Source organism: Corvus hawaiiensis, chromosome 3, assembly GCF_020740725.1.
Source record: "Corvus hawaiiensis isolate bCorHaw1 chromosome 3, bCorHaw1.pri.cur, whole genome shotgun sequence".
Classification (NCBI taxonomy): Eukaryota; Metazoa; Chordata; class Aves; order Passeriformes; family Corvidae; genus Corvus; species Corvus hawaiiensis.
The window spans coordinates 12,877,558-12,898,918 of NC_063215.1; the positions used below are offsets into that span (position 1 = coordinate 12,877,558).

General features: G+C 36.6%; 1 protein-coding gene across 3 annotated transcripts in view; it reads left to right on the forward strand.

The window, feature by feature from the left end:
- The window catches only part of NBAS (NBAS subunit of NRZ tethering complex), a 174,723-nt gene that overhangs the window by 25,149 nt on the left and 128,213 nt on the right, over positions 1 to 21,361 (forward strand). For all 3 annotated transcript variants that reach the window (XM_048297405.1, XM_048297406.1, XM_048297407.1), the window contains exons 13-21: positions 478 to 541; positions 1,740 to 1,933; positions 2,966 to 3,223; positions 4,012 to 4,137; positions 5,410 to 5,561; positions 6,312 to 6,446; positions 6,719 to 6,797; positions 7,505 to 7,609; positions 7,848 to 7,984. In XM_048297405.1, the coding sequence (XP_048153362.1) occupies positions 478 to 541; positions 1,740 to 1,933; positions 2,966 to 3,223; positions 4,012 to 4,137; positions 5,410 to 5,561; positions 6,312 to 6,446; positions 6,719 to 6,797; positions 7,505 to 7,609; positions 7,848 to 7,984 (1,250 nt within the window). The remainder of the gene's footprint in view (positions 1 to 477; positions 542 to 1,739; positions 1,934 to 2,965; positions 3,224 to 4,011; positions 4,138 to 5,409; positions 5,562 to 6,311; positions 6,447 to 6,718; positions 6,798 to 7,504; positions 7,610 to 7,847; positions 7,985 to 21,361) is intronic.

Sequence of the window (21,361 nt, forward strand, 5' to 3'; positions counted from 1 at the left end):
ATGCATCAATTAATAATACTGCTTGTTTTCTTGCACTTGTCTTGAAAGGGGCATTATAATTCTGAAAATAGCTTGGGAAAATACTTACAGAACTGTACTAGACTGTCACACAGGACCACTAAACAGACTCTTGGAGGTTATTTTATGTGCCTGCAGTCCTATGTATAGACATGAAAAGCAAACACTTGGCTTTTGATTGCTGGAGAACCTTTATTTCAGAAATCTTTAGGGTATGATTACTGTTTCAAGCTGGTCAGGCCATGTCTCGTGATTTTGGTTTTTTTTTTAATTGTCTGTAGAAAAGTGCAATGTGGTGTTACAGCAGTTGTATGTTTATGCTTGAGAAGAGTTTGAATTTACAGGGAGCATTTTAATTGAAAGATGAGTGGGTCAGCAACAGAGTAAATAAATGGATTCTGTGTTACAAAAATTTGCTTGCATATAATTTCGGTTTTTTCTTTTTTTTTTTTTTTTTAGCCAGGCTATGATGAGCTTAACCCAGACTGGAGACTCTCTAGTGAAAAAAGAAGGAAAATAAAAGGTATGCAGTACAGTTAGATTATTATTTTATATCACTGTGTAGTTAAAAATAGTAGTGCAAATATATCAAGACTGAAATGGCTTAATTAAATCTCAGTCAGGTTGCCAAAATTGTATGATTTGAATTTGTAGCATGGCAGAGGTAAATGAGTGTCACAATGGGTTTTTTTCAGATTGTCTCTTAAAAATGCTTTTGTAGCCATAAAGAAGTTGATATTTCAGTTAGCGCAGGATTTAGTTTTTTCTTTCTGTGAATGTCTAATAAATCTCTAAAGCTAATGTAATTTAAAGATGCTGGTTTAAAATTCTGAAAACAATTCTAATGCCAATTTCCTCCTTGATGGATTTGCCTCATCAGTCTGTATTGTTTTCTGAAAATTCAGACCAATCTCTGCAGCCATTTAGCACCTGGTTACTGCATGGTTGTTCCAAGAGTGCAGAGATCAATAGCTATTCCATGATCCATTTGCTGCTGCTTGTATACATCTATATTATTAAAGGATTCCTTTCTCTTAGTACTATTTTTCTTGGTAATTCTGTCTTTGGGTAAATTCATCTGACCTTCATAGGTAGGCTGCTGACTAAGCATGAGTAAAAAAGTGATAAACTGACCTGTTTCTTAGTGCTCTTTGGGGAAAGATTGTTTTCATCAGAGGAGTGGAAAGTGACATGTAGGGAGCAAAATGCCCAGTTACTGTAATCAAGACAGTCTTGGAAATGCCACAGCTTCCATTGTCAGTCCTAGAGACTTTTTTATTTGATTTTTTAGTTTAATATTCCTAACAACCTCCTCTTAAATATGTTTATATATTTACTTGTTCTCCAAAGGAGTGTAGCCTTTTCTGATTTTCCTTAGTATTAGGTTTGTTGTCATGTTGATAGGTAATGAAGTAGATCTTTATGAAAGATCAGAAATCTGTCAATTTTTGTGCAAGTAAATCAGTTTACTGTCAATTTTTTTCCAAATAATTTATATATATTTGTAATTAAGTGCCTTTTCTTTTTTTCTCAACAGCTTTATTTAATACAAAAGTGGTTTAGTAAAATGTAATTGGTACAAAATACTTAGTGAACCAACATTGCAAATATAACAATAAATATTTGTTCAATTAGACCATATTTCTTCATAATGGAATTCTCTTCTGTTCTTACCTGAGGTTTAATGTTATCTTTCTTTATATGGTGCATTCTTATTTTAGATAAAGAATCCTATTACCCATTGATAGATGTAAATTGGTGGGCAGATAATTCTGTCATCCTTGCTCGCTGCTCTGGTGCATTGACTGTGTCATCAGTCAAGACATTAAGAAACTTGCTGGGAAAGGCCTGTGAATGGTTTGAGAGTTCTCCTCAGGTCACTTCGGCTCATGATGGAGGATTTCTAAGTCTGGAGGTGAGGAATGTGCACAAGCACATTATCCTTTTGCAATATGGTACAACAATTTGCTTTTTTATATGTGATCCTAAGATGGGGTGGGTGTTAAAATAGATGATGTTATTACTAACAGGAAAAGTGATTCCTATTCGTAGATAGGTGTTGCAGAGAAATTCTGAACTTGCTGCAGCTTAACTGTTCTAGGATAAACTTGATAAAACCATAAATAATTTGGGGAAGTAGAAGCAAAACTCCTGGAAGGTTGAGTCTCAATGAGAAGAGACTTGGAACAGAAAAGAATTTTTGTTGACAGTAACCTTGCCTTGTATGTTAGTGCATCTGAAGAACACTGCAACCTCTTTCACTTGGAAATCAGAGAGAGTGAACACATTTCAATTAGATATGAGGAACACAATTAACGCAGAGCTATGTAAGAGATATATTTTTTATTTATTTTTAGTAGGATTCCCGAAGGGAGTAGAATATAATAAAGTTAATCAGTAATTTTCTTTAAAACTGAGAAAATTACTCTTTTCTAAAGCTTATATTGAAATAGGTCTTAAACATCTTAATCAAAAGTTTAATATTAGAATTAGAAAATTTCAGTACAAACCAAAGCTTGTGTGTATGTTTTTGGAAAGTTGTATTATTCTGGAAATAATATATACAGCCTGTGACTGGCATACTACAGCCTAAGGATGTAGTCTGAGATTGCATTAAACAGAAAACCTTGCTTTGAATAGCTGAGAGTTGAAAACACTCCTGTACGCTGCAGTAAGCTGTAGAAAAGTGTGGGAAGATGTCTCCACTGTTCTGCCCTGCCTGGGCTGGTGCAGGAGGTTTAGTGTAATGGCAGGTTACTATGAAGCCTTCACTTTGGTAGGTGAGGGATGAAGCCTCAGATCAAGGAGACAGATGCAGTCAGGGTTTGTTGAACAGGTTAAGCAAACTGGGAAATAAAGATCTTAAAGGAGAAGGGGAGTACTCAGTTCTTACCAAACTAGTTTAGGTGTACTAGGTGGATGTTTCCTGTTCATGTTTTCTGTGCAGTGTGAGATAAAACTTGTTCCAAAAAGACTGCGCGTGGAGAGTAGGCCTGGTGATGAAGATGAGGGAGAAGATGACTCTGACTCGGATGATGAAACTTCTGCTAAGGACAGATACTTCAGCTACTTAAAGCAAGGCCTGTACTTTGTGACAGAAATGGAACGATTTGCTCCTCCACGGAAACGACCACGTACTATTACAAAGAATTTCCGCCTTGTCAGCTTGAGATCCACAACTCCAGAGGAACTGTACCAGAGAAAAGTAAGTCTGGAAGGAAAGGTCACATCTCTGTTAATCAGCTTTATTTAGAAAGAGCTCTTTATTTTTCTTTTCATTCTTGCTGTGTTAACAAAAGGATTTAGGCACATCTTTCTGAGAGTCTCTTAACTGACAGTGTGCTGTGTCACCTAATCAAAGGGATCCTTGCTTAAAACTAGCATTATAATAACTGAAATGAGATGATGACTTCAATGGGGGACACTGCATCATTGACTTGGCTATACTTGGACATACACTCGTGTTTGCACACAGTGAAAGACTTGGCAAATATATTGAATGATATCAGTTTAACTTGTTGTTGGCCCAGGAGTGGGTTAACTTACAGTCTGATGTGAATGTTTTGCATGTTTTTTCAGATATATGTACAAATGAGGCCTGTGACTCAATTCTTACCAAACAGATACTGCTTTGCTTTTAGGGCTCTTGGACGGACTTCTTTGTCTAGGCCATTCCAGTTGTTCTGATGGTAAACTAGCCCACTCTGTAAGTGTTACAGTTCCCAGGGAATGCTGATGTCAGACTAAATATAATGTATAACTAATATGATACTACCTAAATAACATCTTCCTTTTATTTGAGGAGAAAATCTCTGGTTTTCTGGATGTGGTCATCAGATGTGAGTCTTAATCACCTGTATCTTGAACCAGTCTCTTCCCTACCTGCTTATGCATCAGTAATTATCCCACTACTTCTTTCAACACATAGAATTAGCAATTGTATGTTTAATGTGGAAATCAGATGACTTTTATTTTTATGTGTTTGCTTTTTAGATTGATAATGAAGAGTATGGGGAAGCTTTGTCTTTGGCTCAAACATATGGCCTTGATTCTGATCTTGTGTACCAAAGACAGTGGAGGAAGTCAGCTGTTAATGTCGCTTCAATTCAAGACTATTTGGTATGTCTGTGTTTTGTGATTTTTTTTTTTTTTTTTTTTTTTTAGGCTTTCTTATCAGAATGACTGTGTTATCTTTACAGAAATGGAATTCTCAATTGTGTTCTAATTTATGCAGTGTAAATTGGTGGCAATTTGAAGAATTGACCCACAGATTCCATTTCATACCATGTGTAAGAGATCAATTTAACTGAAGGCCTGATCGAGAAACCTTGGCAGTTAATGAAAGTCTTTGTTTTGGAATATCTTCTAACATCTCTTAGTAACAACACACTTTCTGTGTGTAATCTCTTCCCCCACATGCAGCAGTAGATTATTGCCTGGGAAATGAAGAATAATAATTGGACATATCAAGTGTTTAAACTTCCAATTATTTTAGAAAAGAAATTGGGAAGGTGAAGTTGGTATCCATAGCTATATAGCAAAGTTTGAGTTACAAAATTGCTGCGAACTCTGGCAACTGTAACTGAGCTTTTCAGTAGAATTCAACATGGGGTTTTTTTTGGCTTGGAAGTAAGACTTCTAACTCATCAGACAAGTGGTGTCGAAGTTGTACAACCTCATGGTTGTGGTAAAGTATTAGTATAGGTATAATATTAGTATTGTATAGTAGTATCTAGTTTACTATTAGTATAGTAGGTATGGTATAGTATTAGTAGTATAGGTATATAGGTATTTTAGTGTATGTGTAGTAGTGTAGGTATGTTGGTATAGGCTAAAGAGATCAAGCAAAATATAATCTGGTTTTTTTTTTTCACGTCAGATACTGATTGAATGTCAGAATTTAGCCATTCTGTATGTGATCTGTAATGTCAACCAAAGATCAGCAGATAAGGCAAATACATTTTGTGATTCTGGTGGCTTTTCTGTCTCAGAATCCTACTGACATGTGAAGAAGATGGTATTGAAAATGACTCTAGTGCTATTGTGGAATACATACACTTGGTTTATAAAAACTGTGTTTTACCCCTAAACCATCATATTTTATTTAGCGATATTAATTAGAAAGTACAAATAATGACTTCTGTTTCAGTTGTTGTAGAAGTTCTGCTAAATCATTTGGTATTTCTGTGCCCTTTTCTGCCACATATACTCTGAGGGAATTGTGTTTATTGCATTCTCATCTGTTTTGTTGCTTTGTATTGTCAGTCATCAGAAGAACTCGACATTTTCTTAAGTGGAAGAAATACATGAGGAGACTTTAACATTATCTCTGGTTCCATTGGTTTGGATTGGACCATGTAACATTGTGTCTGTGCTCTTGTTCTTGGACAGAGCAAAATCAAGAAACGTGCATGGGTTCTTCATGAGTGCTTGGAAAGAGTTCCAGAAAATGCAGATGCTGCTAAGAAGCTGCTTCAGTATGGCTTGAAAGGCACAGACTTGGAGGCTCTTGTGGCCATAGGAAAAGGAGAAGATGGTGGCAGGTTTGGGAAGAGTATTTTTTTTTTGTTTGTTTTCTTTTTAAAAATGGTGTATAAAGTATTTGCTAGTAATTTGGTAAAATTTTTTTCTTATCAACCAGCAGTGAAAATATTAAGAAACTTTCGCAGGATATAAAGAAAGGTCATGCTTTGACTCAGTAGATGTCCACAAAGTCCCTATACATTTTACTTCTGTATGTATATAAAATACAGTGTTCATTGTAAATATATGCCCTGTAATTTCTTTATCAGAGGAAATTTATTATTTACTATTTTACTATGAGAATCTGTTTCTCTTGCTGTTTCTGGAAGCTGTAACTAACCCTATAAATGTGTTTTGTTATATGTCTTAATTATATTGATCAAGCAGAAGCAAGACTCAGTAGAGACAATTTTCCTCAGTGTTCAGTTCCTGGTGGTAGAAAGAGGCTGTTCTTTCTTTGTGCAGTCATCTGTTACCATTGTGTGCTGTAGAGCTGCTGCCTATCCTGCTTCTAGCTGTGGAATCTAGAAACTGTTATCAAGTTTGGTTTTGGTTTGTTTTAGGGAGGGAGTGGAAATAAGAATTCATGTCTCTTGTTGGCTTGGGATGAGGCCCTGCTTGTTTACAACACAAAAACTCAGTATTTTTCTATAAGTGTGTAGAATTTTTGTCAAAACATAGACGAAAAGCTGTTTTAAGATGTCTCTTCAAAAATTAGTTCACCTTTGTTTTTTATCTTCATTGCTTAGACTGTTCGTTTTGTCTTCCAGATTCATCTTACCGGGAGAGGTGGACACTGACATTCCCTATGAAGACTTTCTGTCACCAGATGAAGAAATGGATACTAGAAAGGAAAAAGAGGCCAAGAAGCATCAAGAACTGCTATTATCAGTAAACTTTTCAAAGTAAATGAAATGTTAGGCCATGTTTTATTCAGAATTGTAGATTTATAATTAGCTACACAGTTGCAAGAACATAATTACTCTCATATCTATTATTCCTAATAGAAAAGTGGTTTAAATTTTAGTTGGCATTATATTGTGTCAAAGTTTTCGGTTTACTTAATTGCTTGATATATCCCAGTGCACAAAGTCATTAAAATGTGTAACCTTTGTCTTCATATGCATGTGCCATAAAATATTAATGGCAAACATGAAAATTCCTGTTCTGAACACAGGCTGACACTGGAACAGAAGGAGCTCTGCCGTAGCAGGCTGAAGCTGTTAACTTACCTTGATCGCCTTGAGACCTATGAGGTGAGTTCTTCTAGTTCTCACACCACAGGTATTCCTGCAACTTTTGTATCACATCATCATATCTTTTTTTGTTATTTATTGTGGTATTAAGGTTTATAGTCTTCTTGAATGGCTACAGTCTGTCACTGGAGAAAAGTAAGATGTCTTCTGTTCAAGTGGCTGTGTTTTTCCTGCTTCACTGTTTCAAAAGGCTAGCTTCTAGTCTTGAGAGGTGCAGTTGGGCAAAAGTCTGCTTTGAATATCCTGTGCCTGCAGCAAATTGAGTTATGTAACGACGTGGGATGTAGAGTTCAGGCAGGATTACTGTGATTTCCCTGTCAGTCGAATTGCCAAGTTCTATGCAGGTTCTCAAACAAATCTTTTTCTTCCATGAGCTTACCAAAGTGAAAGTTTTTGGAATGCCAAACTGTATTTTACTAAGTTTTTAGGTTTTAAATTTGCAGCTGGCAATGCACACACTCCCATTATGGCTTTTACCACATCTCTGTAACTAATGATGTTTAAACATTAACTAAAATAAGGCAGAAAATTGTCTTAGCTTATCAACCAAAAGTGCATCTGTTTTTTTCATACTGAAACAAAAAATCCAGCATACTTTTGAGCATATATCTCATACTTACTCATCCTAGGATAAAACGATGTGTAGACTTTTTGATGCTTTTGTAAATCTTGCATAAAAAGCAGTCTCTCTTTTTTTTTTTTCCAAGGAAATCCTTGGAGGGCCTCATGCAGCTGAGCAGCATTATGATGGAGAATTCTTTAAGAAGTTCAGAAATCAGAATATTGTACTTTCAGCAAGAACTTATGCTCGGGTATTAATATTTATGTTGCTAGAATGCAGTGGTGTTTTGGTATTGCTGTTTGCACTTAAGTGCTTTTTCCACCTCCCTTTGTTGTTTGATTTTAAATAAATAAATGCTGTGACCCTGACCTTCTTTGTTGCTAAAGAAAATTTAAAATGAACTCTTTGTTGTATGACCGAAGCTTTCTTGCTCATTTTTAGTCTAAATCAGCCTTAAGCTCTTAAGAACTTACTGTTCTGTTCTTTAGGAAAGCAATGTCAGAGCCCTGGAAATTTTGTTCACTTTCCATGGATCAGCTTTACTTCCACACAGACAGGCAATTCTGTCCAATTTTCCAGAGACTACTTCACCACATGAGTATGCTTTGCTGTTACCTGAAGCTTGGTAAGGATGCATCAATAGATACTAACTCAAAGAGAGATGATTTTTTGATTAATGCATAAATTAGTTTCCATGTATGGCAGTCTGCTGTTAGTTATTGTCTGGAATCAAGAGCAGCTTTGTCTGTATGGGACTTGACTTGACCAGTCATCATTTTCTGCTTTATTTTGTGCCATTTGTGGAATCTTTTTGGTCATTAACAGGAAAGCAGGGAATTTAGAGGCTCTTTGCATATCTAAGAGGGAACATGGACTTTTTCTGACCTGAAACTGCCCAGATTTTCACGTGTGTAATACAGGTCTTTAACTGGTTTGTGGTAACATGCAGTGTTAGGAAATGACTACTACAAGTGTTTAGGTCCCTGGAAGCTAATACATTTTTCTGGACTTGTTTTGTGAAGTAATTTAACACTTAAGCTGTCAATAACTTCAGAATCATTAATCTTTTTGATACTGATTCTTGCTTGACTTGGTAAGGTAGAATTAGGAAAAGCTTAATACAGACTTTCCTGCTGTTTCATTTCAGCATAAAAAGTTAGTTTGCTGTAAATACCAACTAAATTTTTGTAAGATAGTCTTCCTTCAACATCATAATTATGTTCTGTATATTAATTAGAAGAATTTTTTGCTTCTGGAGTATTTCTTTCAGACACTTCAATTGTGAAATTAGTTTTGAAGCATATTGTTCAGTGCTCGTAAAGAGACGGACAGATTTCATTTTTTAATATTTTGTAATAGGACTTTGAAGCCTTACTTCAGAGGGAAAGTTTTTGGAGGAGCTAATAGAATTTTTTTTTTGTAGTCTTCCATCATTATAGTTAAGCTTTTCACTTCAAGGTTTTGCCAGTCTCATTTGGGCAATTTTCAATTTAGAATAGGGGTTTTCAATTCATTAAGTTATTCCCCTGACACTTTTCCTAACTTATAATACTTACAGTTTTGTCCTCTCTGAAGAGAAAGAACAGTCTTTATTTCATGCTTCCCTTTTTGACTGTTGGTAGTATTAGGGACACATTTAGTGATTAAGTGTGAAAACACTTGTTTTATCCTTTTCTTTAAGGTAACAGTTAGGACCATGAAGAGAAATTACTGCAGTATTTATAAAATCGGTAAAATGTATTCCAATCTTTCTCTTTTGATAAGGTTTATAATGTGGGACATAAGAAAGAATGGTCATCTTAAATGTGGCTATGATCTGTTGTTGGTAATAAAGAGGCGTCTTATCTTTCTGAAGGGTTATTTGTTCTTGGTTTTGTTTTGTTGGGTTTTTTTTTTTTCATTTTTTTTATTTTATTGTTTGGTTTGTTTACAAAACTGACTTATGTGCCAAGAGGGAAAATGACAGCTAAAATAAAACATTTCGCTAGTGATCTAGTAGTAAAGATGTGAGTTATGGAGTAAGAACTTAGTTTTGTCTGCTACTGAAAAGTTATAGTATATGTTTTGAAACTTTATTCTCATAGCAGAACTTTCCAGTGCTACAATCAGGTATGTGAGGTTCACGCTTTTTTTCCCTCAGACTGCATAATAGACACTACTGTGTGTGTGTCTTTTGAAGTTTCTGTCTTTGGACAGCCACAAAAACCCTATATACACGAATCCCATGTACTTACAAAAACATAAAAATATATTGTATATTTGATATGACCTTTTTCTAAAACTTTCTCTGTTACAAAACTGATTGCTCACATAATATTGCTACATATACTCCCTAAACCAATATTTTATTAATGCAATTAAATTAAATATGTACTGATGACAATGTCTATTAATGAGAATAATATACTAATTATATAGATGTAAGTTGTACAAGGTAGAATTTTCTTCCTATTTTATGAATATTTTTTATGAAATGGGGGGATTGGTCTCCTCTTCCCCCCCCCCCCCCCCAGTTCAAACAGCTTCAGCTTCTGGCAGTTCTTGTTTCACATGAATCAAAGAGAATTGAAGTTCTTTGTCATTTTTTGTGAGTTTATTTTCCTTTTATCTCTAGCATTCGTTTTTTAAAGAGTTTATTAGTATGGATAAAATTACTGACATTCTGTAGATATGTTGTCATTGTTATGAAATGTAGTTTAAATGAGTGTGCTATTTAGTCTTCTTATTAGAGGACAGTATGTAGGCATAATTTGCTGTAAATTAACTGATTGAGCAAGGTTATGATACAATTTATTCATTCCCACAGAACACTAAAAAGTTGTAAGCACTGACTGTAATTAATACACTTCTGAACAAAAGAAAAGCATTACAAAGATATAAACCCCAATATTTTTATTGGTAGAAGAAATGTTGCAGCATTACCACACAGTCCCTTTAGCTTCTGTAGCTTGTAATTACAAGGGTCTCAGGACAGGCAGTGAGAGTGAATCAGTTTGTGTTGATGAACTTTGACTTTAGGCAAATAGATTCTGAATCAGGAATCTGATTTTGTCTGGTTTTCCTTTTGAAATTTCACACCGTTGCAGTTACGAAATAGGGTGTATCCTGTAGAGGGTTAGAAGGTGGTTTTTTTTGGTTTTTTTTTTTTTTTTACTTTAGTTGCAAAAAAGGCTGCTCTCTTGTAATTTCTTTTAGATCCTTGTTTTTTCTGAAAATTCTTGGTCACAATGTTTGTACCAGGAGATATCAATAGGGTATTTGGTTGCTGTGGTGCATGTGATGAGACCACTGACACAGCTCAGCTGATGGCATTGCCCATTTAAGAGTGCAGCCTTTTCCAGTGGCCTTGCTTAATGAACACCTTGTTCATGGCTTGTTGATGCCTTTGTTGCTCAGTCTTCTGCAGCTCAGACCCCCTGCTGATCAGAAACTATTATGGTGGAGGTGTCTTCTACGTCTTCCTATATGGCTCTGTGTGTGTAGGATGAAGTACTGTTTGAATTTACCATATTGTGACTGTGTGCGTTGCACACTTCAAACAGTAAGGGGGTTGATTCCCAGCTGCAGCTCTGTGAGGTGACACTCATCCCTCTAGGAATTCACTACATTGCTCTATGCTCACTTAGTTCATCTGTCTCTAGGGGAATCTGGCAGAGGAAAACCATGAGGTTGTATAGCAGGTGCTGCCTTGTTTGTGCATGGAGCCGGTGAGGTGGGTAAATAGGCACCTCCTTCTACAGCCAGGGTAAGAGCGCTGAAACAGTTGCTTGCTGTGCACCCCCACCAACATGAATGCACGTACAAGTGCATGTATGCATATAGTGCATAAATTCTTCATATATGAAGAATTTCCTAACCTGTAAGAAATGTTTTTGTAAAGGTTGTGTTATAACCGCCATTTTCTTTCACCTGCATCCTCCAGTTCAGCTGCAAATAGTAAATTCTCAGTACCTACTGAAAGAGCGGCTCCTTTGGTTAGTGCATTCTGTAGGCATAAAGCAGGTGTTTGTCTCTTACTTGCACCTGTCATTTACATTAGGATGGCATTTAAAGGCCAGTGTCACAAAAACTTGAGGTCTTGTCGGTCAAGGAAGAACTGGCATAATTAATGGAGAAAAAAAGTAGAAGACTTTTTTTTTCCTTCTGTGACAGATTATTAGGAAATATATATATATATATATATTTCCCCTGTATCTGCTTGTAAAAAAGTCTCAAATGGTAGATATCCTTTTGTTTCTCATTTTTGGCACATATTTTATAGTTTAGCATCTTTAGGGGTTACTCAGAACAGTTCAGGAGTTTTCTGTCTAAGCAGGAAATTTATGTATTCATCAGACTCTTGCAAAAGACTGATTTAAGTGAGCTCAACAGCTCCCTGAGTTGAGGAGGAATCTGAAATACTAAGACATTGGTGGCTGTAAATGCCTCATGGCTTCAAATTGGTATTGTGATAGATTGACATTACTAAGTAATGTGTTTTTGCAGAATTGGGATTGTAATGTTTTCCTACTTCTTTTCATATTATTTCTCAGCTTCTTTTATAATGATAGCTCCTTTGTCTCTGCTGTCTCTTCTTGAGTTCATGCTCCTTCTCAAAGATCCATCAGATGCACAGACTACATCTGTTGCGACAACTAGAATGAAGGTGGTAAAAGTTTAGGTATTCAAAGGAGATGAGATGATAGCTCTTTTTAATCTCTGTTCTAATAGCTATAGCTAGTGTTCTTAATCTATAGTTAAGACTGTTGCCCTCAGGTTTTTAGATGTGATCTAGGAAAATAATGTTTTACCACCGTTACAAATACATAACCAGAGTATTTTTCCTTTTCAGTTTCTTACCCTTTATTCTAGGCTTAACTGCTGTATTGTAACATTACTGCTCACATTTTCAACTCACAGAAGTCTGGAACTTCAAATGTATGGTTCCCTCAGCAGCCATAAGTCTGCTATATTGCACATTATGCTGTAGGAAAAATCTTCCCCCTAAGATAGCAACTTTTTATATGTTGCTGTTTTTTTGCTTCTTAACTTTCTCAAATACTGGTGTTCAGTTGTGACATAAAGTGAATTCTTACTGGAGGGTTGTGGATGAACTCCATTTGCCTGATGAACTAGGATGGGAATGGAAGTATCTCCTAAAAACTTAGTGAAGGCTTTAAAATCTGATAATTTCCATGTAGTTGACTTGCATCTATGAATGAGTAAGTACTACTAAAATTTCAAAAGCAGTTAGCTTTGCCTTTTCATAATGATGTCTTCTCCTCAACTAGGTTTTTAGTTACTGCCTGTGGCACTGCAGTCTCAGTAAAGCTCTTAGAGTTTCATCTCTTCCATTCCTAATAATGTGCATGTAAATAGGTTTGATGACTGAACGTCTGCAGAATTGTCTAATATATAGCCCCCTCTTTTTCATATTACTTTTTTTTCTTGTGAAGCTGAACTGCTTTTCTTTGTAGCATAATTCAGAGGTGTTCATGTTAAAAGAATTAATCACATGGTCAGTTCTTTTTTTGAATTTGCTTGCATTCATTTGTATAGTGCTACAGTGAAAATTAAAAGGGCCTAAATTGTATGTGCATGTCTTTTTTCTTTGCACTAACAGGAAGAAAAAAAAGAGTTCAGAGGTAGAGGGAGCAATGTAGTTAATACTATTTCAAGGATGTATTTGGTAGTAAAAAAAAAAGGCAGATCTAACCTTCTTCTATGAAGTAGAAAAATTAATTTTTGAGGGAAGGATAAACTTGTCATCCATCAGATGATGACACTCATGTTCTTGTCTGGATTGACTTCTGGTAGGAGCAGGAAAGGTTCTTGTCCATGTCAAAAATAAAGCAGTGGTTTGGAGGAAGAAAGAGTCATCGGCAAACTGCTTATGTGGGATTTTGTGATAACAGGAACAGCTTATTGTAGCCAGAAGGCTGCTGCAGACAGTGAGCTGGCAAAAGTACCATAGATGTTGGTCATGAGAAGATGAGAATGAGAACTTGAAGCCTTGAGGGAGCTGTGGAGAACATGAACTGTCAGGGAGGAAGGAGGGAAGTTTAACAGAGCCTGCCGTGCTGGAGCTGAGCTGTCATTCAGCTGAGAGAGCTGAGTGTGTTTGGCGTGGAGAAGGTTTCAGACAGGCCAGTAGCAGCCTTCACATAACTTCCTATAGCATGTGAGCTGAACTGTGGCTGTGCTGTTTATCCACAGAACGTTGACAGGATTTCCTTTGTATTTCTGACTAGTTAATGCTTGACTTACCCTGACTTCATCTACCATGTGTGTCTTTTGCCCGCATAGTCCTGAACTGAAGTTTGGCTTGCCTTGCCCAATCTTCTAATGAAGTGTACTGCTCCACTGTCTCATCCATTTGTTGTTCTTTTACAGAGTTTAGAATAAAATTTCTTCCAGGAACATTAATTATGCTTTATAAATGTGCAGTTCTGAAGTAGTATTTCACTGTTTGGTGGCAGACGGCTTTGATCTTACTTGGAGTTCAGCTTTGTCTTTAAAATACCTTTCACAAAATCAAAATAGGCTATTGCCTCACAATTTTAGTTGTATACATGAAGAAAAAAACCCCTCAGTGAGCTTCTGAACCGTGCTTGTGTAGTGTTAGCTGACTTTTATTACGTTTAGATTATTCGTTCTAGGTTGTTTAGGAGGGAAGAAAGTTTCCCTCTCCCCAAATATTATTAGAGGTTAACCACATCATTAAAACATAGCTTGATTTGTTTATATGAAATCAGTTATAACTTTCTCCTCTGGTGGCAGAGCTGCTTCAAAAGACCTGTCATTGCAGTGTGCACAGCAGGGATTCTGAAGGTTAGTTAACTGGGGCACCCTAAAGCAGTGGGATACCTTTTCCACTGGTTTACGCAGATCAGTTTTCCCAAAATGCATGATGTTTTTGGCACTCCGTTTTAGGAAGCAGCTGTACTTCAGTCTTGATAAATTTGTCACATCCTATGGATATTCTTGGAAAATGAAGCACTTCTCTCTCTGCCCACCACTTTTGTGTCATGTAGTACATTGAACAATTGGAAACCTAAAAATACATGTAATCAGTTCTGTAGTTGCATTTACTTACTCACTATTCAGATACTATAATGAAAGAAAAGAATGTTTTCATGCAATATGAACTATGCAATACGTATCACAGCTGTTTGAGACCGTATATGTGGGATGCATTTCTTACATTTCATCCTCAGCTATGGAATAATTGTGACATAACAAAACTGCTTCAGAGATGTAAGAACTGCAGAGCAACAGAAAGTGGCATTGATTTCTCCATTGCCATTGTGAGAAGATACAGACTTTGGTCAAATGAATTTTTAAATTAAATTAAAAGAGAATATTTTAGTTATTTTGTTTATGTAACACACAAGCTTTCAAATGAGGAATTAGTGTTTCTAAGATTATTTTTCAGACATGATACATGATTAAAAAGGACAATCAAAGATTAATCTACTTCCAAAGTTCCGCAAACCTACTTCTAAAAACCTCAGTGTCTTTCACCAAAAAGATACGGTTTCATAAATGTATTGGGGTAATTTGCATTTTGCAAATTAAGCAAATGTGGATGAGTTTACAAGGGTAAAGATTTAAAGAAAAAATACTCTGAAATTTCAACTTGAGGGGTCCTGGAGACAGGCCTGTTGTACGAAATGCTTAAAAGGAAAAAATAAAAGCAAAGCCACACGGTTGCTATTGGTAATGTAGAGAATTGGAACCTGACCTTAAAACTGAGTTAGACCTTGCTCTTTTGAAAGCTTGTCCTTGGAGAGAAAAATAATCAAAATACTCTGCAGGTTTGAATAAATGCATTTGGTAGGATACAGAAACTACAATAGCATGGACCTCTTTTGTCAAAGAAAAGAATGGAAAGAATTGGCAAACCAACATAAACAATGGAGTGAAAAGAGCAATACAGGAAAAGTCATCTCTTTTTGAAGAAACAGAGTTGAATACCTCCATAATCAGTCAGTTTACTGGATTCCAATCATATTTATTCTACTCTTGAAAAGAAAAGAGAAGGGTAAAGGGTAGGGGAGAAGCAGTGGCTCAGGAAAAAATAAGAAATACCCCAAAGCCGTGCTAATATTTGTGTACAGTTATAGTATAGCACGTCTGATAGTTTCTTTTAGTTGGGAAAGAAAGCCACCTGCCTTAGTGACTGCAGTGATCTGTCGCTGTGTCTGGAATTCTGAGTGCATAGGAATGCAGACTTAACCTCCACGTGTCTCTGACCTCTGTGGGAGTTCAGTTACAAAGAACAAACCTGCCAAGTTGTATAGCACAAGGAGAGTGAACTCTGGATGCAGTAGCATGGTGTACACTGCATAAACAACAGGCTGCCTGTGCATGCTGAATTCACCAGTTCAGCCCTGCTATGTGTGCAGGGCATGTGTCGAGTTTCTGATGTGCCCCCGTTCAGCTGGATTTGCTGTACAGGTGTTGTAAACAAAAGTATGGCAGAAAAATGGGAGCTCTGCCTCTTTACAGGTATGCGTTCATATCTGTATCTCTTTGTCTCATCTGTGTGCATGTTTTTGAATTTTCAGACTGAAATGGTATTTTGACACCTGAAGTCTTTCTCAACTGACTTGCTTCCATTTTAACAACTTTTCTAGAGTTTTGTTGCTCTCTGTTTCTGCATGAGTCACTGAAATTACCAGCATTAGAAATCTGATGGGAAAAAAATAGTATGTGCACCATAAGTATCAGTTAAGAACAAGCCTCGTGGTAAATGTTGGAATAAATTCAGCATTCTAATCTTTGCCTTTATAAAGGGCTTAGGTACAGGGATGTCTCATCCTTTGCTTCTATCAAGACTGATTTATTCCAGTTCTTATATTTAATTTCAAATACAGAGTTTTTATTAACTCTTCAGAAGGAGGAGAGATAGTAAGGATAGTTGGATAAAGTCATTAGCGGGCAAGAGGGAATGATGTATTTTATTAGCATTGTTGAGAAAGTGAATGGAGTTAGGAGTCAGCTCTTGAGTGCTGTGGGTTCTGCTAGGGTTTTTTTGTGTATGTATGTGTTTTGGGCTCACCAAGAAACTTACCTGTTAAGACTGACTTAACATAAATGCTGATTTCTGCTAGGATGAAAAATCTTGCAGCTGAATCTTTTTTAGTGGTGTTTTCTTTAAGCTTTTAGAGGAGATGGTTTCTGAGTGCTGCTTGATTCTTGATGAGAATTTAAAAATCTAAAATTCCTCTCTCAACTTATTCCAGTGGTGAGCCTGAATACTTTTAAAATGGCAAATGGAGCCAGAGCAGAAAATACTTTAAAAAGTATTTTCCGTGGCTTATGCATACACCTGACTTAAAATATTTTAACTCCAACTTTTTCTGCTGTGAGAAGGGAAAAAAGATAGACATTTTGCAGTCAAGATTGCACTGCGTGACAATTCTTTCCCATGAAATGAAAAATCTTTTTTTCTTTAGTATTTTGCAGTCAGGTCTGTTAATAAGCTTTTATGAAAAACTTTTGAAGTATGCTTTTAGCACTTCTGGAATTGAGGTGTCTGGACAACTGTGGGTTTCACTTCTGCAAAACCTTGTGCTGAAACATAAGATTGGTCTTGGCAGATTTGGCCAGAAGGCAAATGGCCAACAGTAGTTTTCAGGAGAGGAAAATCGCTACAGGCAAGTGCACTTGGAACATTTACTTGAAGTTTCTCAAGTGAGAAATAACATACATCAATAATATATGGCTCAAATATTCTCAACTAGATATTTTCTAGATGTAGTAAACTTGCACGAGACTTTATTCCAGGAATTCATTTTGTTTTTGAATCGGAAGTACATGGTGGTTTATCTTCTATGCCGTGCAGCAGGTAGTTAACAGCTTAGCCACGAATTGTGTAAAACAGTATCTGCTGTTTATTGTAAACGAGGCCCAGTCTCATCAGTACTTACACTATTGTAGGAAGTAAGAACAGTGAAATATCATTTCCTGTTTAAGTGAAATGATAACATGAACAACTTGGTACCAGACTTGGCATATTGGTGCTTTCTTCTAGGATTCTTTCAATCTGCTTCGGTATTTGGAAAATGGATGTCATACACTTCTTGCCTCTAGTCATTCATATCGCTTGACTCTGTACTTCTATGCTTTTTTTTATTGTACCCTGTTGAGAAAACAGGCAGGGAGTGGCAGAGTTGCACATTGCGTCATCACTTGATGGATTTTGGAGTTGCAGGGAAAGGGGGAAGGAAAGCAACTTTCGCAGAGAGCAAAGCCTGAGAACTTGAATTGAGTGAGATCTTTCTTAAACATTACTTTTTTTAAGTAGTAAACTTTCAGCTTCAGTTGACACTATAAATATGAGATGCTAGAGAAATTATTTTTAATGCAGTCTGTACGTAATTCATGACTTCTGCTATTTGGAAAGGATTCTATTTTAAAGTGTATCTTCAAAAAAATACTTGAAGCAGTTGGAATTCGGGGGCAAACCAAGTGGCGTTTGTGTTATAGGGATAGGAAAAAAAGTATCACCTTTTAGATGGGAAGAAGGAAGTGCAGATTATTTTCTGAAGAGAGTTAGGGATATGGGCTGGATAGGTGATTGCATGTCTGCAGAAAGAAACACTTGCTAATACCTGTTGACTTTAGGCTGGGGTGGGTAATGCTTGCTTGCATAAAAATTAAGCTCTTTAGTCTCTAATAATTGTTGATCAGAGTCAGTAAAGTAACTCAACTATGTTAAGAGTAACTGGAGGTTAGAAAAATGTAATTTGTACTGATACATAGGTCAGCTAAGAGAATGCAATTTTTGCCAACTTTTAATTGTAAACCTTTTGTGCTACTGAATCTGTAAAGAAATTACTTCTTAATTGGAACTGTATGTCCTGGATGTAACTTCACCACATCTATGGCAAGTATGCTGGATGTGGCAGCAAAATTATGAAGAATGTGTTCAATGTGGTATTTGGCAGTACAGGCTTGGGCCAGTAGATTTTTCTTTAACTTCTTTTTTTCTTTTTTTGTTTCTCTTCCCATCTCATACTGAGGGACAGTAGCATTAAGATCATTTATGTGCGTTTTGAAATGTCTTGGTTCCTTGTCATTCAGATCTCATTCTTGCAAGGGTGGTTTTAAATTTGCATTCCAGATATCTGTATTTGTTTATTTGTAGTAATTTTCTTATTTAATAATTTGTTAGTCTAAAGAGGAGAATGCTGAAGTTTAAATATCCATTAAATGTATGTACCTCTTTCCTTACTATTTTGCATGACTTCTTTTTCTCAGTAACAACCAAAGCAACCAAACGCCCAAAACAAAGAAAATTTCCCCAAAGTTTCTTCTGGGCTTCTGAGATTATATAGGAAGATACATTCAGGTGGGAAGCTCTTACTTAAGAGAATGACGAAAAGTCCTGGTGACTACTGGGAACAAGAATTTGCTTTCAGAGGAAATAAAATAAGTGACATGTGCTGCGATTTTCTTAACAGGTCTTGCTGTAATCATTTACTTATCATGTGTCTCCCCTATTGCTCCACTGTCAGGTAAATGCATCAGAGACTCTTGCAAAAGCCAGATTTTGAAAGAGAGGGGTAGGGGCACAGTTCGTGTTCTCTTTACTAGAATAACAGAATAGTTTATGTTGGAAAAGACCCTTAATATAAAGTCCAACTTCAAACTGCCAAGTTCGCCTCTGAACCATGTCCTTAAGTGCCACATCTCCATGTCTTCTCCATGGAAATACCTTCCAGGGATGGAGACTCAGCCAAGAGATGAGTGAGAGAAACTGACTGAGAGGGTCTGACCTTGGTTTATCAGTTCCCTGGTACTCTTTGGGCTGTTCTTAGTGGAGCTGTGGGAAGGAATGAGACTAAGGATTCGAATAGCAGGATCTGGTACAAGTTCTTTGCTTTGTGATTCTTAAGCTTCTGAAACTGCTTAGGCCCTCAAGCTGCTTTTAGTTTCCTCTGCCAGCTGGCCCTTGCAACAACTGAGTATCTTCTTGCCATTGTAATTTATAAAAAAGCAATTGTTACTTTACTGTTTTACTAATAAAGAAATAATCTCACAGTATGGGCCTGTAGGACTTGACTACATCAAATAATTTTAACAAAGTGCGTTACAAATTTTGGAGACAGAATAATAGTTAAGACATTAGTATGTGAGCTAATGTTGGAGGAAAAAGCTATCTGTAATATGAAATTGGAGTTGTTACCTGAAAACCTTCTCTTAATGTTATTCTCTCATAGTAGTTCTGCTACAGTTCTGCAGACATTTGAAACAGATTCTGAAATGAAACCCTTGTCTGTCCTTTGCTGTATAAAAGCTCCTTTTTTTTCCCATTAAGAATATGTGTTAATATTAAAAAAACCCCACCTAACTCCTCCCAAAAGAATAACACCAACAAAAAACCTCCAAACTCAACCAACCAACCAAAAACCAAACAAGCCCCCTGTCATATGAAAACAGGTTTCCTCAAACCTTTTGCGTTTGATTAGTCTGAGACCCTTGTGCCAGAGCAGTGTCCCATCATGGGGACTCTTCACGGAGTGGTGCTGGGTCAGAGGGCAGTTCTAGGCCAAACAGAGACTGCTCCTGGGTCTCCACACCTTTATTCAAGTGTGTTCCCTGCTGCCAATGACTGCCAGCCCCCTTGAAGGGCTCACACTAACAGTTTATGGTATAACACTCTTTATTAATAAAATTGTGACAGGTTAAGGTTCAAGGATTGCTGGTGATAGTATCTGACTGCAAAAATGTATTCAAAGCAATATATACTATATAATACAACAAGCTCTACTCCCTAACCAAAGTTAGCTCGAGATACTCATTCAGTGTGCATGGAACATGGTTCTTACCCAATGGACATCCCTGTGTGGGAGAGGACAGGTTCAGCCTGTCAGCTGATCCTGGAAGTTACCACGGAGTCTTCCCTGACTTTTCCCTATTCTTAACTTTTATACTTTTTCTACATTTAAGTGAAGAAATAGTATAAAAGTATATACTTTCATACCTATTGAGTGAGGGTTGGAGGTACCTTGGAGGCAGGGAACATTGGTGTAGTATCCAATGTAACATTGGGATGGGAGTATGCACCAGTCCAAGGAGGGTGTTTTTGCCATGGTTGACGATTCAATGGCAAGGCATCTTCCTTTATTGCCTTTGGGTTTTAGCTGCTCTGTGACTTACAGCTAAAAAGGGCTGCTGAGTTCCCTTCTCTGCAAGGATTTTAGCAGAGCCTGACCATGGTGTCTCTACTCTGCTCCACCTTTCATTTAGTCCCCCTTAGCATGTATTGTGTGGGGGAAATCACTGACCTTATTCCATGCAGGGAGGAGCAACTGCATTTTCCCCTATAATTTCCATGCTGTTACAGCTCTGTCTATAACTTCCCACTTTTCTTTAATTTTACCCCCAGTCTTTTTCCAACCTTCACACCCCCTGCTCCCCCAAACAAAACAACCAACCGATCAATCCCGCCTTGAAATACCTTCTTAAGCCTACTGGGAGAAGAATGGGAAAAATTTGCTAAGAGATGAAATTGTCTTAGACAAAGTTTGTTCTGCTTTCTTTTCTGTTAAATAGAACATAGGAAAGGAGAGCATTATCAATTGAAATATAAAGTCCTACTTGTACTGTCTTGATTTTATAATTTGGAAGGCAGCATTACACTTTGGCTTTTCTGGTGTTTGACATTTCAGCTGCTAAAGAGAACCTTTTCACTAAAAACTGGGCCTTCCATAATAACGTTCTCATGTATGACATTTGAAATGTGACTATATTAATTTAGTTTATGAAGTCAGTTTTAAACATTAAATTATTGGTAAATTATATTATTTAAGATTTAAACAACTACAGCACCCCTAATCCTCAAAATGTATGGGCTGATGATGAATCTTTCAAAAATAAGAAAGTGGCTTTATTCCTGGTGTTTATACCACAAATATTAGTTTGGAGTTTTCTTTATGAATTATTTTTAATGATGTTGCTGTATGGTGTGTAATTATAAAGAGAGCCATAGAGTGTTTTGTTCAGGTGAACA